The sequence below is a fragment of the Saimiri boliviensis genome, chromosome 14 (genome assembly GCF_048565385.1).
Source record: "Saimiri boliviensis isolate mSaiBol1 chromosome 14, mSaiBol1.pri, whole genome shotgun sequence".
NCBI lineage: Eukaryota > Metazoa > Chordata > Mammalia > Primates > Cebidae > Saimiri > Saimiri boliviensis.
Window position 1 is genome coordinate 76,626,212 of NC_133462.1, and position 17,341 is coordinate 76,643,552.

The 17,341-nt window shown below is 52.2% G+C and overlaps 1 protein-coding gene across 2 annotated transcripts; it reads left to right on the forward strand.

Moving 5' to 3' along the window:
• Positions 1–1,945: 1,945 nt before the first annotated feature.
• Positions 1,946–15,355, forward strand: LOC104651745 (uncharacterized). Of its 2 annotated transcripts, XM_074385285.1 has the most exons (5): positions 1,946–10,879; positions 11,662–11,784; positions 12,151–12,637; positions 12,750–12,834; positions 14,267–15,355. In XM_074385285.1, the coding sequence occupies exon 1, from the start codon at positions 4,845–4,847 to the stop codon at positions 5,526–5,528; it is 684 nt and encodes a 227-aa protein (XP_074241386.1). In that variant the 5' UTR covers positions 1,946–4,844; the 3' UTR covers positions 5,529–10,879; positions 11,662–11,784; positions 12,151–12,637; positions 12,750–12,834; positions 14,267–15,355. The 2 variants fall into 2 exon arrangements, with proteins under 2 accessions (XP_074241386.1, XP_074241385.1); XM_074385284.1 differs by having other exon boundaries at positions 1,946–11,784.
• The last annotated feature ends 1,986 nt before the right edge of the window (positions 15,356–17,341 follow it).

The window sequence follows — 17,341 nt, forward strand, 5'->3', positions numbered from 1 at the left end:
GCCAGTAATCCCAGCTATTCAAGAGGCTGAGGCAGGATAATCACTTGAACCTGGGAGGCGGAGGTTGCAGTGAGCCGAGACTGTGCCATTTCACTCCAGCCTGGGCAACAAGAGTGAAACCCTGTCTCAAAAAAATAAAAAAAAAAATCAATCAGCCAATTGAATTCAGGCAGCAGGCCCTCGGACATCACTGATCAACAGGGAGGAGCCCCAGGTGGGTGAAGGAAGAGACGAAGGGCCTCCCGAGGGACGGGTCTGGCCTATCTCCAGAGTCCCCACTGTTGCCCAGTTCATGACCTATGTTGAGAGTGACACACGCTGGGCTTTAAGATGCTTGCCAAGTAACATACAGGCAAGTGCAAAGTAGTGAATCCAGGTTGAGGAAGTGGGTGAAGAGAAGAAATGTCAGGTGAGAAGCAGACCTGGGGGTTGGGAGAATAGGCTAGGAAGAGTCCTAGATATGCAGTAAAAAGTCATGCCCTGTTAGTGGAGAGAGCATAGAAAGAGGGGAGGGGAGGGGAGGGGATGGAGGAGAGGAGGAGAGGGGAGGAGGGAGGAGGGAGGCGGGAGGAGGGAGAAGAGAGAAGGCAGGGCACATTGCATGCAGGAAAGTATGATTTTTTTTTTTTTTTTTTTTTTTTTGAGACGGAGTTTCGCTCGTGTTACCCAGGCTGGAGTGCAATGGCGTGATCTCGGCTCACCGCAACCTCCGCCTCCTGGGTTCAGGCAATTCTCCTGCCTCAGCCTCCTGAGGAGCTGGGATTACAGGCACGCGCCACCATGCCCAGCTAATTTTTTGTATTTTTAGTAGAGACGGGGTTTCACCATGTTGGCCAGGATGGTCTCGATCTCTTGACCTCGTGATCCACCCGCCTCGGCCTCCCAAAGTGCTGGGATTACAGGCTTGAGCCACCGTGCCCGGCGGAAAGTATGATTTTTATAAAACCTTGTTTCAGTTTTTCGGGAGGTGGGTGTGTGTACTGGGTCCTGAGATAAAATTTCTTTCTTACAGATCTAAGAAGTACGTGTGCATCACAGGAGTCCAGGCTTTGAGTTTGGGATCAGCACAGTTCCTAACTCTGACCCACACACTGTGAACCAAAGCTGTCGACCTTTTAGAAACTCTTCACCATCAGAAAAACGGAGGCGGCACACCCTGCCCCACCTGGTCACCTTCCCAAATGTGCTGTGGGCCGGCATCAGGGCAATAATTGTGCTTAACAATGGAGACAGGACAGAATAAGGGAGGAAAATAACAAACAAGCAGCCAAGCAATATTTCATTTAAACCTGTGAAATGCTACGCAATCACTGAGGAGTGATTTACTTCTAATTATGTAGTCACTTTTAGAGTAGGTGTGACGTGGTACTGATAAGAATGTATATATTGTGGATTTGGGGTGGAGAATTCTTTTTTTTTTTTTTTTTTGAGACGGAGTTTCGCTCTTGTTACCCAGGCTGGAGTGCAATGGCGCAATCTCGGCTCACCGCAACCTCCGCCTCCTGGGTTCAGGCAATTCTCCTGCCTCAGCCTCCTGAGTAGCTGGGATTACAGGCAAGCGCCGCCATGCCCAGCTAATTTTTTTGTATTTTTAGTAGAGACGGGGTTTCACCATGTTGACCAGGATGGTCTTGATCTCTTGACCTCGTGATCCACCCGCCTCGGCCTCCCAAAGTGCTGGGATTACAGGCTTGAGCCCCCGCGCCCGGCTCTGGGGTGGAGAGTTCTATAAGTGTTTATTAAGTTTACTTGCTCCGGGTCTGAGTTCAAGTCCTAGATATCCTTGTTAATTTTCTGTCTCGTTGATCTGTCTAATATTGACAATGTGATGTTAAAGTCTCCCGCTATTGTTGTGTGGGAGTCTAAGTCTCTTTGTAAGTCATTAAGAACTTGCCTTATGTATCTGGGTACTCCTGTATTGGGTGCGTATATCTTTTTTTTTTTTTTTTTTTTGAGGCGGAGTTTCGCTCTTGTTACCCAGGCTGGAGTGCAATGGCGCGATCTCGGCTCACCGCAACCTCTGCCTCCTGGGTTCAGGCAATTCTCCTGTCTCAGCCTCCTGAGTAGCTGGGATTACAGGCACGCACCACCATGCCCAGCTAACTTTTTGTATTTTTAGTAGAGACGAGGTTTCACCTTGCTGACCAGGATGGTCTTGATCTCTTGACCTCGTGATCCACCCGCCTCGGCCTCCCAAAGTGCTGGGATTACAGGCTTGAGCCACCGTGCCCGGCCGGGTGCGTATATCTTTAGGATCTTTAGCTCTTCTTGTTGCATTGATCCTTTTACCATTATGTAATGTCTTTCTTTGCCTCTTTTGATCTTTGTTCCTTTAAAGTCTATTTTGTCAGAGGCGAGAATTGCAACTCCTGCTTTTTATTTATTTATTTTTCTCTCCATTTGGTTGGTAAATCTTCCTCCATTCCTTTGAGTCTTTATGTGTCCTTGCACGTGAGATGGGTCTGGATGCAGCATACCGATGGGTTTTGGCTTTTTATCCAATTTGCTTGTCTGTGTCTTTTGATTGGGGCATTTAGTCGATTTAAATTTAGGATTAATAATAGTATATGTGAGTTTAATACTGCCGTTTAATGCTAGCTGGCTGTTTTGCCCATTAGTTGATGTAGATTCTTCATTATGTTGATGCTCTTTACCTTTTGGCATATTTTTGGAATGGCTGATACTGGTTGTTCCTTTCTATGTGCAGTGCATCTTTCAGAAGCTCTTGTAAAGCAGGCCTGGTGGTGATGAAATTTCTGAGTACTTGGTTGTTCACAAAAGATTTTGTTTTTCCTTCACTTATGAAGCTTAGTTTGGCTGGACATGAAATTCTGGGTTGAAAGTTCTTTTCTTTAAGGATGTTGAATATTGGCCCCCACTCTCTTCTGGCTTGCAGGGTTTCTGCTGAGAGATCTGCTGTGAGTCTGATAGGCTTCCCTTTGTGGCTGCCCTTAGCATTTTCTCCTTCATTTCAACCCTGGTGAATCTAATGATTATGTACCTTGAGGTTGCTCTTCTTGAGGCATATCTTTGTGGTGTTCTCTGTATTATCTGGAGTTGAATATTGTCCTGCCTTGCTAAGTTGGAAAAATTTTCCTGAATAATATCCTGAAGAGTATTTTCCAGCTTGGATTCATTCTCTTTGTCACATTCAGGTACACCTATCGAATGTAGATTAGGTCTTTTCACATCATCCCATATTTCTTGGAGACTTTGTTCACTCCTTTTTACCCTTTTTTCTCTGATCTTGTCTTCTCATTTTATTTCATTGAGTTGGTCTTCGACCTCTGATATCCTTTCTTCTGCTTGATCAATTAGACTGCTAAAACTTGTGCATACTTCGCGAAGTTCTTGTGTTTTCCAGCTCCATTAATTCACATATATTCCTCTCCAAATTGTCTATTCTTATTAGTATTTTGTTAAACCTTTTTTCAAAGTTCTTAGTTTCTTTATTTGGGTTAGAACATGTTCTTTTAGCTCACAGAAGTTTCTTATTATCCATCTTCTGAAGCCTGATTCTGACAATTCATCACATTCGTTCTCCATCAGGCCTAGTTCCCTTGCTGATGAGGAGCTGCGATCCCCTGAAGGAGGAGAGGCATTCTGATTTCAGATGTTTTCAGCCTTTTTGCGCTGGTTTCTTCCCATCTTTGTGGATTTATCCACCTGTCGTCTTTGTATTTGCTGACTTTCAGATTGGGTCTCTGGAGTGGACATCCAGCTTGTTGGTGGTGATGTTATTTCTGTTTCTTTGTTTTCCTTCAGCGGATGCCCCTCCCCCACAGAGCTGGACCTTCCTGGGTTCAGCTGTGCTTGCTGTGAAAGTCTCAACCATCAGCCTTTCCAACTGTTTTTTTTTTGTGGAGGTGGGACCAGCCAAGCCCGATCACCTGGCTCCCCCTCTCGGAGGCCCCTTTTTTTCTTTCCCTAATTGAACAGTGGATTCTCTCCCAGGTGCCCCAGTCGCCCTCCTAAAAGGCGCCAGGATCTATGCAATTTCCCCTCCGGCGACTGCACCAGCTGAAACAGCAGCGCTGAGATTCGTGGCGTTTTTCTGCCCAGGAATCTCCCGGTCTAGCTCCCCACTTCAGTCCTCCTTTCAATCAGCTGAATGGGCGACTGTGCCTTCCTGGAGCTCCAAACGCCAACCAAAAGGGCACCCAGTCCCGCATACTCAGCACTGAGAACTGCCGCGCCAGGACGCCGGCAACCGCGCGGGGCAAAAGAGTGGCGCTGGCGACCCGTGGGGCATCTCCTGGTCCGTGGGCAACAAAAATTTGTCTGGAAGTCTGGCTTCCACTCACTTCCTGCGCCATTACTGGGAGTTGCAACCCTGAGCTGCTGCCAGTCGGCCATCGTGGATCTCTCTCTAACCTTCAGGAGATTTAAAAGCAGCAAGTGAGTAATGATATTTGCTATGATGGGTCCCTCTCCAGAACCGAGGGGCCCCGGAAGGCTGAGGCTTGAGTGGCCAGGGTGAGCGGAGGCTGGTGGACCAGCCTTCCCATGCAGTCCTGGAGCCTGATCACCATTTCCTCTGTTCCCCTGTGCCTAGACAGATGTCTTACTGAGTTTGGCAATGCTGCCATTGAGCGAGGTGGCAGTCCCCAAGCCAGGCGGGACAGCAAAGTCGGTTCTCTGGCCAGCGGCCTCTGTTGGTTCGGGTCCGGGAAAGGGACCCCGGGATTGCCCCCCGCCCGCCGCTGGCCAGCAGCACCAGGCCGCCCGCCACTGACCTCCCTAGCCCGGCCTGGGTCCCGCGCTCGGGTGGATGGCGGCTGCCGGGCGCGGGAGCAGCGGGGTGATTGGCGGCCGGGCGCCCTCTGGTGGCCGCCGCGCGCGGTATGGGCGAGCGCGGAGCCCGGGAGCAGGCGGGGTCACCGGCGGCCGGGGGACCATGCACCTGGGGGCGACCTGGCCTGGAGGCCGCGCTTCCTCCCATACAAAAAGGAACCATATCTTGGAAACCACGAAATTCTGTGACACCAATCGTGACACCTGGCCTTAATCGGGCCAGTGGCGCCCTCCCGTCCCCAGCACTGAGCAGGGGCCCGCGGGGAGCCGAAATGGTGGCGGCGGTTGTTACCGCGCGGCTTGGCGTCTGGGGAGCCCGCGGAAGGGCGCGGCCGCCAAACCCCTCCTGGCCCGGGGGTGAGGAGACCCCAGCTCCCGACCCCGAGGCTCCGCCCCGCCCCCATACAACCCCCCGCCCACCTCCGCACCCCTTTGTTCCGCCGCCGCAGTCCCGCCAAGAGCCGCACGGGAAAGTCCCGGCCTGGCCACCCCGCGGCGCGGCAGGGCCCAGGCCGGCGTTTCCCGCCGCCTCACGGGTCTTGGGCGGGAGCGGCCCAGGCGCTGGAATGGCCGCGGCTCCCACGGCGCAGCGGGACTGCGCTCCGGGCTGCTGGGGCTCGCGTGCGCCCCGGGCGGCTCCACGCGGCGGGGTCGCCCCCTCGCCTCCCACCCCGGCCTCTCGGGGCCGCCGGGCTTCGCGCGCCCTCCCGGTGGAGGCCCGAAGCCGCTGGTGAGGGCCACCGGGTTGGGGGCTCCTCCGCAGGACCCCAGGTTTTGTTTTGTTTTGTTTTTTTAATTTAACAAAAATCGCCCTGATAAACAGCCGGATCTGAGGCGCAGCTTTCTGGCCCGTAAAAGCCAACGCAATTCACTGCGGCGGCGGCGCTCGGGGCGTCAGTTCAGCGCCCGGCCGGCCTGGGAGACCCGCACCAACCGCGGGAGGGAGGAGCGGGCGCGGGCGCAGCCCAGGGGTGGACGCAGGGTTCGCACGGCTGGCGCGGGGCGGCGCGGGGGCCCGGAGAGGCGAGGAGGCCGGAGCCCCGAGCCCGAGCCGCTGAAGGCTCCAGGGGCCGGCGGGCGCGGTGAGGGAGCCTCGCCGCGGCCGGCCCGCGCGACGGAGGTGGGAGCTGGGCTGTGTCTCCTGCTGGGCGAGAGCACCGAAGAGATCTGAGGGCATTTCTTGAGCCTGGCAGGAGGCCAGGGGTTTTGCAGGGCAGGGAGGAACGGAGGCGCCACGTCGTTGGCTGCAAAGAAGGGTGGCCGGGTGGGGAGGAAGCTGGCAAAGGGTTTCAGAGAGCAGGAAGGGCACCTGTGAAGGCGCCGTGGCAAGGGTGCGGTAGAGGCGGGGTGCAATGAGCGCTGCTCATAAAGTAACTTTTTGTTTTTTGAGACGGAGTCTCAGTCTGTTGTCCAGGCTGGAGTGTAATGGCGCGATCTCGGCTTACTGCAACCTCCGCTTCCCGGGTTCAAGAGATTCTCCTGCCTCAGCCTCCTCAGTAGCCGAGATTACAAGGCGCGCGCCACCAGGCTCGGCTAATTTGTTTTGTATTTTTAGTAGAGATGGGGTTTTGCCATGTTGGCCAGGATGGTCTCGAACTGCTGAACTCAGGTGATCCGCCTGCCTCAGCCTCCCAAAGTGCTGGGATTACGTGCGTGAGCCTCCGGCCTGAAAGTGACTGTTTCAGACAATAAGTGCAAATAATAGGTCACCAGCACTTGTCTGCTGAGGCTGGGTGTGCCTAGGGAACCCCTCTCCCCTCCAGGCCCTCCCCGAGCCTGCCCACTGGTGGGGAGGCCTTACCAGGCCAGGGAATGTCCAGCTGGGTGCTCACCAAGCTGCCTAGGTTCCCAGCACAGTCATCTCTTGTGGTTCCCTTTAGCAAGTCACATCCCCTGACTCTTAACATCTGGGTTCTGGCAGCTTCTCGGTATGGCACCATCTCCCTTCATGGACCGCAGGTTATCTATCACACGGACCCGCTGTCCCTCGCACAGTCACTCACCTGTGACTCTTGGAAAGCACTAGCTCCACAGGCCTGGCTGGGGCCCAAAGGGAGGTGGCCAGCAATCGAAACCAACCCTGGTGACTAAGTAGAAAAGGAGTCGTTGGGAGTGTTGTGGGGAGCTCGGGGAGCTGGCTAGGGAATGTCTTGGGAGGTGACTGTGGACACCATGGCTACTGGGTTGCAGCATCGCTGAATGCCACCCCTGCAACGGCTCTGCAGGTTTCGGCTGTCATCTCCAGCGAGGCCGGGAGGAAGCAGGCTTGTCCCTGTGTCTTTTTCTGGGTCTGGCTCCCATGACAGCTCACAGAGTGAGGATTGCCGCCTTGTGCCGATGCTGATCAGCCCACCCAGTGCTCACCACTCAGCACCATGGAGGCTCTTCAACAAGAGCAGCAGCTGGTGCTTTCCAAAGTACACCTGGCTGGGAGTGATGTGGGGAGGCGCTGCAGTGGCGGGTGTGAGGGGAAGAGGCTGCAGAGAGGTGGCAAGGCGGACAAGGAAGGGGAGAGGAGAGGAGAGGAGCCACCTCTGGGAGCCTGGTGGCTCAGGAAGGCGGCTGGTGTGGGTGTGGGAGAGTTGGGTCAGAAGGCCAGCACTGCTCATCATGCAGCACCTGTGAGAGCCACAGCCATTCCGCTCCTGGCACCAGGTGAGTCAGGAAAATAGGGTCTGGAGGCAGGGAATATAAGGCCGATTCCCAACAGCTGTAACAGGAAATATCCTCTCCTTAGGGCGTACCCGGTAGATGACTTTGTGACTCTCCTTCATCCTCTCCGTTTACATAGGGCGTACCCTAGGTAACCGGTGGACTCCTAGGGGGTGTTGAAACTGGGGCCTTTTCAGTTCCTATGCTGGGGCTGCTCCCACACTGTGGAGTGTACTTTCATTTTCAAAAAATCTCATTCCTTCCTTTGTGTGTCTGGTCCAGTTCTTTGCTCAAGATGCCAAGAACCTGGACACCCTCCACCTTTAACGCAGGAGTTGTTAGCTTAATTTACCTTTTGCCTTAGAAATATAAAAAGAGCCGGGCGCGGTGGCTCACGCCTGTAATCCCAGCACTTTGGGAGGCCGAGGCGGGTGGATCACAAGGTCGAGAGATCGAGACCATCCTGGTCAACATGGTGAAACCCCGTCTCTACTAAAAAAATACAAAAAATTAGCTGGGCATGGTGGTGCTTGCCTGTAATCCCAGCTACTCAGGAGGCTGAGGCAGGAGAATTGCCTGAACCCAGGAGGCGGAGGTTGCAGTGAGCCGAGATCGTGCCATTGCACTACAGCCTGGGTAACAAGAGTGAAACTCCGTCTAAAAAAAAAAAAAAAAAAAAAAAAAGAAATATAAAAAGATACACAGTAAAGGTGTGTAAAAGGAAAGGCCTTTCGCCATCCCCCGAGTCCCATCCCTCCCTAGAGGTCCCCAGGATTAGTTTGGTGTGTGTCCAGCCCGCCCTCTACATTTCAAACGGATATATAAACAGTGGGTCAGGCTCAGGTGTTTCTTCTAATAAATGTCATCATGCTGTATGTATTGTTCTTTAATGTGCTTCTGGAGATGTTTCCAATCCAGCACATCCTTTTATCCATGCATAATATTCCATAGAATGCTCGCTCCTCATCTTGAGGGATGTTTGGGTTGTCTCATTCTGCTCTGTTAAGTCGCTGCTTTTGTGCACAGTGTTGACTATGGGGCTAGGATTTAAGGGGAAGAGATGCTGAGTCCCTGTAAATGTGAGGTGAAGGTGTGCTGGCCGTCATTGAGCAGGCAGTGGGCGGTACATGCTGAGCTGGGCTGGGACAGTGACTGGACTGTAGATTTGGGACTCAAAATTAATGTATGGCCAGGTAAATTTTGCTTCTGGGACACAGAAAGGGCTGCGGGCCCTGCAGATCCAGATGCGTCCACTAGATGGCGCCAAAGCCAGTAAGGTGAGGCCATTGATCTCGGCAGGAGTCTGGGCCCAGGGTCTGACTCCTTAGCTCCTAGGAGACAGATGAATATTCTCTCCTGAGCTTAAATAGCGGGGAGGCTGAAGGGGGTGCAAAGCTGGGTGACCATGAATGTTTAGACAGGATGTGCCCTGGCCAAGGCAGGGAGCTGAAATTCAGTCTGTGGGACAAGCTGTGATGGCCTGGAGGAAATCGACAGATGGGAGGAAAACTATGGACTCTGTGCTCCATGTTGCCAGAACCTGCAGAGGAGCCAGCTTCTGCAGAAGATACAGGGTTTGGATGGGAAGACGAGGTGAGTGTTCTCTATACTGGGCACTGAAGATTTGGTGAGGACACTGGGATGATCCCTGCCATCAAAGCAGCTCATACTCAGGCAGCGGAAATAGACACCGGACACATGCAATATTTCCTTTTTTTTTTTTTTTTGGTCTCACTCTGTCACCCAGGCTGGAGGGCAGTGGCATGATCTCGGCCTTCTGGGTTCAAGTGATTATCTTGCCTCAGCCTCCTGAGTAGCTGGGACTACAGGTGTGCACCACTCCGCCTGGCTAATTTTTGCATTTTTAGTAGAGGCAGGGTTTTGCTGTGTTGGTTAGGCCGGTCTCGAACTCCTGACCTGATCCACCTGCCTCGGCTTCCCAAAATGCTGGGATTACAGGTGTGAACCACCGCACCCAGCCCAAATGCAATATTTCTTTTTTTTTTTTTTTCTTTTTGGAGGGGGCACCCAGATGTAAACTGGGCCAAATGCAATATTTCTTATGGGCACTGCTCTAAGGAGCAATTTGAAATTCAACAGGGTGATGTAAGTGAAGGTGCTTTGAAATCCCCCAAAGCCCTCACCCAGGTAAGGAAGGTTGTGGTCCTTGTCACCATTTACCTAAGAAAGCTTCAAAGCAGCAGCAGCACCAGAATTTTCCTCCTTCCCTCCTGTCACTCTCCCACCCAAGTTCAGAGCTGAACCCCCTCCTCTGCTACCCATGGCAGTTCCCAGGCCTGTGCCTATCCCAGTATTTGAAGCTGCCTCAGGCTCCCGGGACTGAAGCTCAGACCTGATTTTGGAAAAATGAATGGATGGCTGAGAGCGGTGGCTCATGCCTGTAATCCCAGCATTTTGGAAGGACAAGGCAGGTGAATTGCTCGAGCTCAGGAGTTCGAGACCAGCCTGGGCAACATATCAAGACCCTGTCTCTACAAAAGAAAAAAACAAGCATACTGCTTGGGAGGCTGAGGCAGGAGGACTGCTTTAGGCCAGGAGTTGGAGATTGCAATGAGCTGTGATGGCGCCTCTGCACTCCACTGTCACTGACAGAGCAAGACCCCATTTTGAGGACACACACACAGACAGACACACACACGTACAGACACAGACACACAGACACAAAAAAAATGCATAAAGTGTTTCTGAAACTTTGGTGTGTGTCAGAGAAACCTGGGGACTTACAAAAACAGATGGCTGGCCCCACCCTGGAGTTTCTAATTTAGTAGGTCAAGGGTGGAGTCCAGTAATTTGCATTTCTAACAAGTTTCCTGGTACAGCTGCTGTTGCTGTTGGTTGGGACCCAAACTTCCAGAACAACTGGTCTGAATGAAGGGCTGGGTCCAGGACCTGCAAGTCCCAAGGTACTGCATGCCTGAGTACCTCCTCCTCAGTCTGGCCCAGCAGTGTGGCAGGAAATGGAGTCAAAGCCTCTCCGGGAGAAACGGGTGTCTTCCTGGCAGGGTGGCCGGGCGCTATGGAAACACAGCTCAGCCCAGAAGTGCCCAACCTCCTTCCCAGAAGTAACTCCAGTCCCTAGGGGAGGAGTGAGGTGAACAAACAAACAAAAAAAGACGGTAGAGCTCAGTTCCTGGATGGAAAGGGCACCAGCATGGAAGTGCCCTCAGCAACCTCAGGCCCCAGCCTTCCAGGAAAGGAAATCATTCGCCTCACAGGGCCTCTGGCTTGAGTTTTGAAGCTGGAAGAGAACTTTGCAATTTTTGATATAACTTTATTTTATTTTTCAGAGACAGATCCTCGCTCCATTGCCCAGGATGGAGTGCAGGGGCGCAATCTCGACTCATTGCAACCTCCGCCTCCCGGGTTCCAGCAAATGCTCCTGCCTCAGCCTCTCAAGTAACTGGGATCACAGGTGTCTGCCATCAAGCCTGGCTAATTTTTGTATTTTTAGTAGAGACAGGGTTTCTTCATGTTGGCCAGGCTGGTCTCGAGCTCCTGACCTCAGGTCATCTACCTGCCTCTGCCTCCCAAAGTCCTGTGATTACAAGCGTGAGCCACGGTGCCCAGACAATATAACACCTTTTAACTGGGCTGTGAGTGACATGACTTGCTAAGACTGCGTGCTAAGAATGAGCTGCCGCCAGCACGGGATTGTCCGCTTCCAGCCACCTTCCCAGATATTCCTCCCTCCCTGATAGAGCTCAGCCCCCACCTCAGCCTGGAGCGCCCACAGAGCTTTTATCACAGCTCTTAACTCCACTTGGTTCCCCAGAGCTACAGCATTTTGGGTTTCTCAGACCCCGTCAACACTAATCAGCATCAACTGCAGGACATCCAGGACAGCTGGAGAGGAGCAGTGGTCACTGTTTCACAGTCCTGCCCAAATTCCAGTGTTAAAATTGCAGAAGCCTGGGGCCCACCCCAGAGAATCTGATGTAGCAGGTTGGAGGTGGGGCCCAGGCACTGACATTTTCAAGAGCCCTGCAGGTAGTGCTGGCTATTTACATGCCGAGAAACACTGCCCTAGCATCATCTTCCACAGAAGGCCACCCATCATCACTTAACACCCAACTCAAGAAGGCTTGGGAGGAAGAGGAAATTTATTGGTTCTAAGTCCAGATAATGGACAAAACAGAGTGCTGTGGTTCAAATGTCCCCACTAATGTTCATGTTGAAATTTTTTTTTTGAGTCAGAGTCTTGCTCATGTCACCAAGGCTGGAGAGCAATGGGCCGTGCAATGTCGGCTCACTACAACCTCCACTTCCTGGGTTCAAGTGATTCTCTTGCCTCAGGCTCCCAAGCAGCTGGGATAACAGGTATGCACCATCACACCCAGCTAATTTTGTACTTTTAGTAGAGATGGGGGTTTCCCCATGTTGGTCAGGCTGGTCTCGAACTCCTGACTTCAAGTGATCTGCCCACCTAGGCCTCCCAAAGTGCTAGGATTATAGGCATGAGCCACCTTGCCAAACCATGTTGAAATTCATGTTGAAATTTAATTGCCATTATGACGGTGGCATTGGCAGGTGGGGCTTTTGCAAGGTAATTGTTATGAGGGCTCTGCCCTCAGGAATGGATGCACGCCATTATCTCTGGAGTGGATTCTTGATAAAAAGGATGATTCTGGACCACTTTGCTATCTCACATGCTCACTTCTGCTTTCCATCCTTCTTCCATGGCAGGGCCCTCACAAGATGCTGGTGCCATGCTCTTGGACTTGCCAGCCTCCAGAACTAGGGGACATCAATTTTTCCACCCAGTCTGTGGAATACTTTTTAAAATTTGAGACGGAATCTTGCTCCGTCATCCAGACTGGAATGCAGTGGTGTGATCTCTGTTCACTGCAACTTCCGCCTCCTGGGTTCAAGTGATTCTCTTGCCTCAGCCTCCTGAGTAGCTGGGATCACAGGTGTGCACCACCATGCCCTGACAATTTTTGTATTTTTAGTAATGACTGGGGTTTCACCATGTTGCCCAGGCTGGTCTCCTGGGCCCAAGTGATCCACTGGCTTCAGCCTCCCAAAGGGCGTGAGCTGCCGTGTCTGGCTCAGTCTGTGGAGTTCTGTATGGCAGCAGAAAATGGACTAAAATGCAGTGCAGAGATGTGCCCACGCAGAGCCCTTCAGCTCAGTGCCACCAAATGAACCCGTCATGACTTTCCCCAGCCTGGTAAGTGTTCTGGAAAGACTTGTTCCTCTGTTCTGTTACTGGCCCTCCGTCCCCTCCCTTCCTGGGAAGGGATAGTGTTTACTGTATTATTAATGTCCTGTTGCTACGACAGGAACCACAGGAGACCCACAGGAAAGATGGCCCTGCTCTCCAGGGCTCGCCGGATTCTTGGTTCCCATTGTGGAAGAGATGGGCAGGTAAGAGCCAGTGTGGTCCGAGGTCAGGGCTATGCTGAGAAGCTGTGTGAGGGCAAGGGCCCTGTGCTGTGAGCAGAGGGGTCGCTGGGCCTTTGTGGAGGGAGGACAGAGTACTGAAGGCCAAGTTAGCAGGAAGGGCAAGGCCCAGAAAGGTGACTGATGAATTTGGGTCATGTCCTGGGGAGCAGGTGGGGAGTGGTGAAGAGGTGGGAGGAGGAGGTGGGGCTGATGTTGCTGAGCTTTGGAATGATCTCTGCTTTAAAGTTTGGCTTGTCTGGAATACTCTGGGGATTGAAGAGTTTTAAGCTGCAGAGGGACATGATTAGATTTGTCTTTTGGAAAGCTCCCTGGCTGTGCTGTAGAGACTGGATGGGAGGCTGTGCTGTAACGTTGACAGAGAACCAGCAAGGGCCCCGGGGAGGGTCCTTGGGAGTTGGACGCAATAGAACTTGGCGCTGATGGGAGGGAGGATGAAAAGAGGGTGCCACCAGACACAGGGATCCAGGAGGGTGGACTTGGGGGCAGTTTTGGACACACAGGTTGAGATGCCAGTGGGACTCCACAGTAGAATCCAGGACAGCTCAGTGTAACCCGGGCACCTTCGTTCCCATTGTGAGCAAGGGGAGCTGCTCCTTTATGTTTCTAAGTACACGCAGCCCTCCCTCCAGCACACACAGGAGATTCCCTTTCCCTTCCCCAGGTGTCGTCTCCCAGGTGACACCAAACCACTCAGTGGATGGGGTGAGACCTGCTCAGTGTGCAGGTGTGGTGGCCATGACCTCAATCAGGGGCTCCCAAAGGACTTTTGAACACTACTCAGAACACCATGTGGGGTGACCCTCAGCATAAACTGTGGCCCAGCAGCATCTCTTACATTGTCACTGCAGACAGGTCCTGTTGTCAGCGGTCTCCAAAATGTACCCTGCCTTCAACTCCCGTCTTCACTGCTCCAGCCTAGTTCAAGCCACCAGAGCCCACCAGGACCACTGCCCTTACCTCCTAACTTGTCTCCTGTGTCTACTGCTTCCTTATGCTATACAGCAACCAGAGAAATGTTTTCAAACAGAATCCAGATCATGCCCCTCCTGGGCTTCCCGCCTCCCCTATGGTCCCCGCCCTCGACACCTGCAAAGGAACAATGTGCCCGCCACCTTGTCCAATCCCACCCCCTGCTGTTCCTCCACCTCACTTTGTGTCGTCCTGCACACACACAAACGTGTTCCTACCTCAGGGCCTCTGCATTGGCTGTTCCCTCCTGGAAGGCTCTGCGCAGATCTTCAAGGGGCTAACATCGCTCAGGTCTCAGACAGCCCCTCCACATAGAGCCTTTCCTGGCCTCTCAAGCTAAGGTAGTGGCCTGGTAGTCTCCCTTCAGTTTTCTCACTGCTTTTCATTACCTGTTATTTGCTTTCCTTATTTGGTCTGCCTCTAGCCAACACGTCAGTTCCTGGACTTCTTCCCCGTGCCTGGTGCCGGGAGCGCAGGTGCTCCAGGAGTGTTTGTTCACCGAGTTGTTACTGAATGCTGCAGAGCCCTGCTCCACACTGCTTCCTAGCTCTGGCATTTGGGAGCCTGATGACAGCCCTGCCCCTGAAGACAGCAGCCGGGACAATGTCAGCCTGAGGAGTTAGCTGGGTGGCCCTGGCTCTGATGCTGCTGCTCTGTGCACTCGGCCCTTCTCCTGCATAGTCGGGCCCAGGGCAGGGCACGCTAGGAGGAGGACTGCAATTACTGCAGTGGGGAGGACTCGGGGCAGGCCTGCGAAGGAGGCAGGGGAAGCAAGGCCAGCGGAGGTGGTGATGATGCAGGGCTGAGGGGGGCCTTCTTCCCTGTTGAAGAAGGTGACCTCACTTGTCAGGAGTGGAGGGCTGAGGAGCAGCTGGGGCCTGTTGTGCTGCTGGAGGGAACCAGGGCCTGCAAGGGTGCAGAAGGAAGTCTATAGGCCCTGAGGCCCAGCGCATGACCAGGACCTGAGGATGACCTCAGATGATCCAACCACCTTGGCCTCCCAAAGTGCTGGGATTACAGCTAATTTTCATATTTTTAGTAGGGACATGGTTTTGCCATGTTGGCCAGGCTGGTCTTGAACTCCTGGCCTCAAGTGATCCTCCTGCTTCAGCCTCCCCAAGTGCTGGGGATTGCAGGTGAAAAAGAAAATTGATACATGCCACAAAACAGATAAACCTTAAAGACAGTATGCTAAGTGAAATAAGCCAGAAACAAAAGAACAAATATACGGCTGGGCGCGGTGGCTCAAGCCTGTAATCCCAGCACTTTGGGAGGCTGAGGCGGGTGGATCACGAGGTCAAGAGATCGAGACCATCCTGGTCAACATGGTGAAACCCCGTCTCTACTAAAAATACAAAAAATTAGCTGGGCATGGTGGCGCGTGCTTGTAATCCCAGCTCCTCAGGAGGCTGAGGCAGGAGAATTGCCTGAACCCAGGAGGCGGAGGCTGCGGTGAGCCGAGATCGCGCCATTGCACTCCAGCCTGGGTAACAAGAGCGAAACTCCGTCTCAAAAAAAAAAAAAAAAAAAAGAACAAATATGATTCCACTTATATGAGGAACCTAGAATAATCAAATTCAGGGACTGAAAGTAGCATGGTGGTTACTGGGGCAAGGGGAAATGAGGAGCATTTAATGGGTAGAGTTTCAGTTTGGGAAGATGAAAAAGTTCTGGAGATAAAAGGATGATGGTTTCACAACACATAAATATACTTAATGCCAACACACTGTATACCTGAAAATGGTTAAATTTATATTTTGCCACAATAATCTGTCATCAGACTGCTACAACTGCCACGTCTCAATACCAGTGTCAAATGGTCTTGTTCTAATGCTGGAGATTAAAAAAAAAAAGTCAAATCCCTTCGAGATGGACTAATTATTCTAAGAGTCCTGAATACAAGATCAATATGCAAAACAATTAGCAACAAACCACATGAAAAAGTATTTTTGAAAGACTTAATCTAGGTTCATTCCTGCTTAAGATGTAGAAAGGTATAAGAGAACATTGCTGCTACATTATTAACAGTAAGAAAAGGCTAGGCACAGTGGCTCATGCCTGTAATCCCAGCACTTTTCCAGGCCGAGGCAGGTGGATCACCTGAGGTCAGGAGTTCAAGACCAGCCTGGCCAACATGGTGAAACCCCCATCTCTCCCCCCACCCCCAAAAAAACCAAAAATTAGCCAGGGATAGTGGCACACACCTGTAGTTCCAGCTGCTCAAGAGGCTGAGGCATAAGAATTGCTTGAACCCAAGAGGCGGAGGTTGCAGTGAGCCAAGATTATGTCATTGCACTCCAGCCTGGGCAACAGAGCAAGACTAACTGAAAACAGAAACAAAAGGCTGGGCATGGTGGCTCACGCCTGTAATCCCAGCACTTTGGGAGGCCGAGGGCAGATCACGAGGTCAGGAGATCAAGACCATCCTGTCCAACGTGGTGAAACCCCATCTCTACTTAAAACAAAAAAAAATTAGCTGGGCATGGTGACATGCACCTGTAATCCCAGCTATTGGGGAGGGTGAGGCAGGAGAATCGCTTGAACCTGGAAGTTGGAGGTTGCAGGAGCCAAGATCGCATCACTGCACTCCAGCCTGGTGACAGAGTGAGACTGTCTCAAACAAATAAAAAAAACCCACCCCCCCCAAAAAAAAAAAACAGATAAAACCAGATAATATTCAAAATCATAACATTCCTTGGGCCCATCTGAGAGCTGGAGCAAAGGCAACTGAGCAAACTGAATTCTCAAGTGTGAGGAGCCCATCCCCACAGAGAAAGGATGCATTGCCATGCCTCACCATGTTCATGGATGAAGAGGGTCATGCTGCTGGAGACAGGGAAGAAATGAGCTACAGTTTTAACAGTTCGTAAAGGTCAAGTGTTGGGGCATCAATTTTGAACAGCAGAGACCCTGACGCGGAATCACAGTCACCTGCACTTTCCCAGGATGGGCTACCAGTGGTACAGAGCAGGAGGGTGGGGAGAGTCACCCTTGGCAGCACAGACAAGTAGAAATGATCAGCTGATCCCAAGGACAGGCAGGAACACCCTTTCCTGGAACCCTTTTCTATGAAGCAAAAACTTTAAGCCACTGGAGAAGGGAAGCAAACCCTCTCATATAAAAGACCAGGCAAAAATCTACTCTTAGTATCAGCTCCCTCTTAAACCAGTAGGGAGGCAATGGAAATATGTATATATATATTTTTTTGTTTTTTTTTGAGACGGAGTTTCGCTCTTGTTACCCAGGCTGGAGTGCAATGGCACAATCTCGGCCCACCGCAACCTCCGCCTCCTGGGTTCAGGCAATTCTCCTGCCTCAGCCTCCTGAGTAGCTGGGATTACAGGCACACGCCACCATGCCCAGCTAATTTTTTGTATTTTTAGTAGAAAAGGGGTTTTACCATGTTGACCAGGATGGTCTCGATCTCTTGACCTCGTGATCCACCCACCTTGGCCTCCCAAAGTGCTGGGATTACAGGCTTGAGCCACCGCGCCCGGCC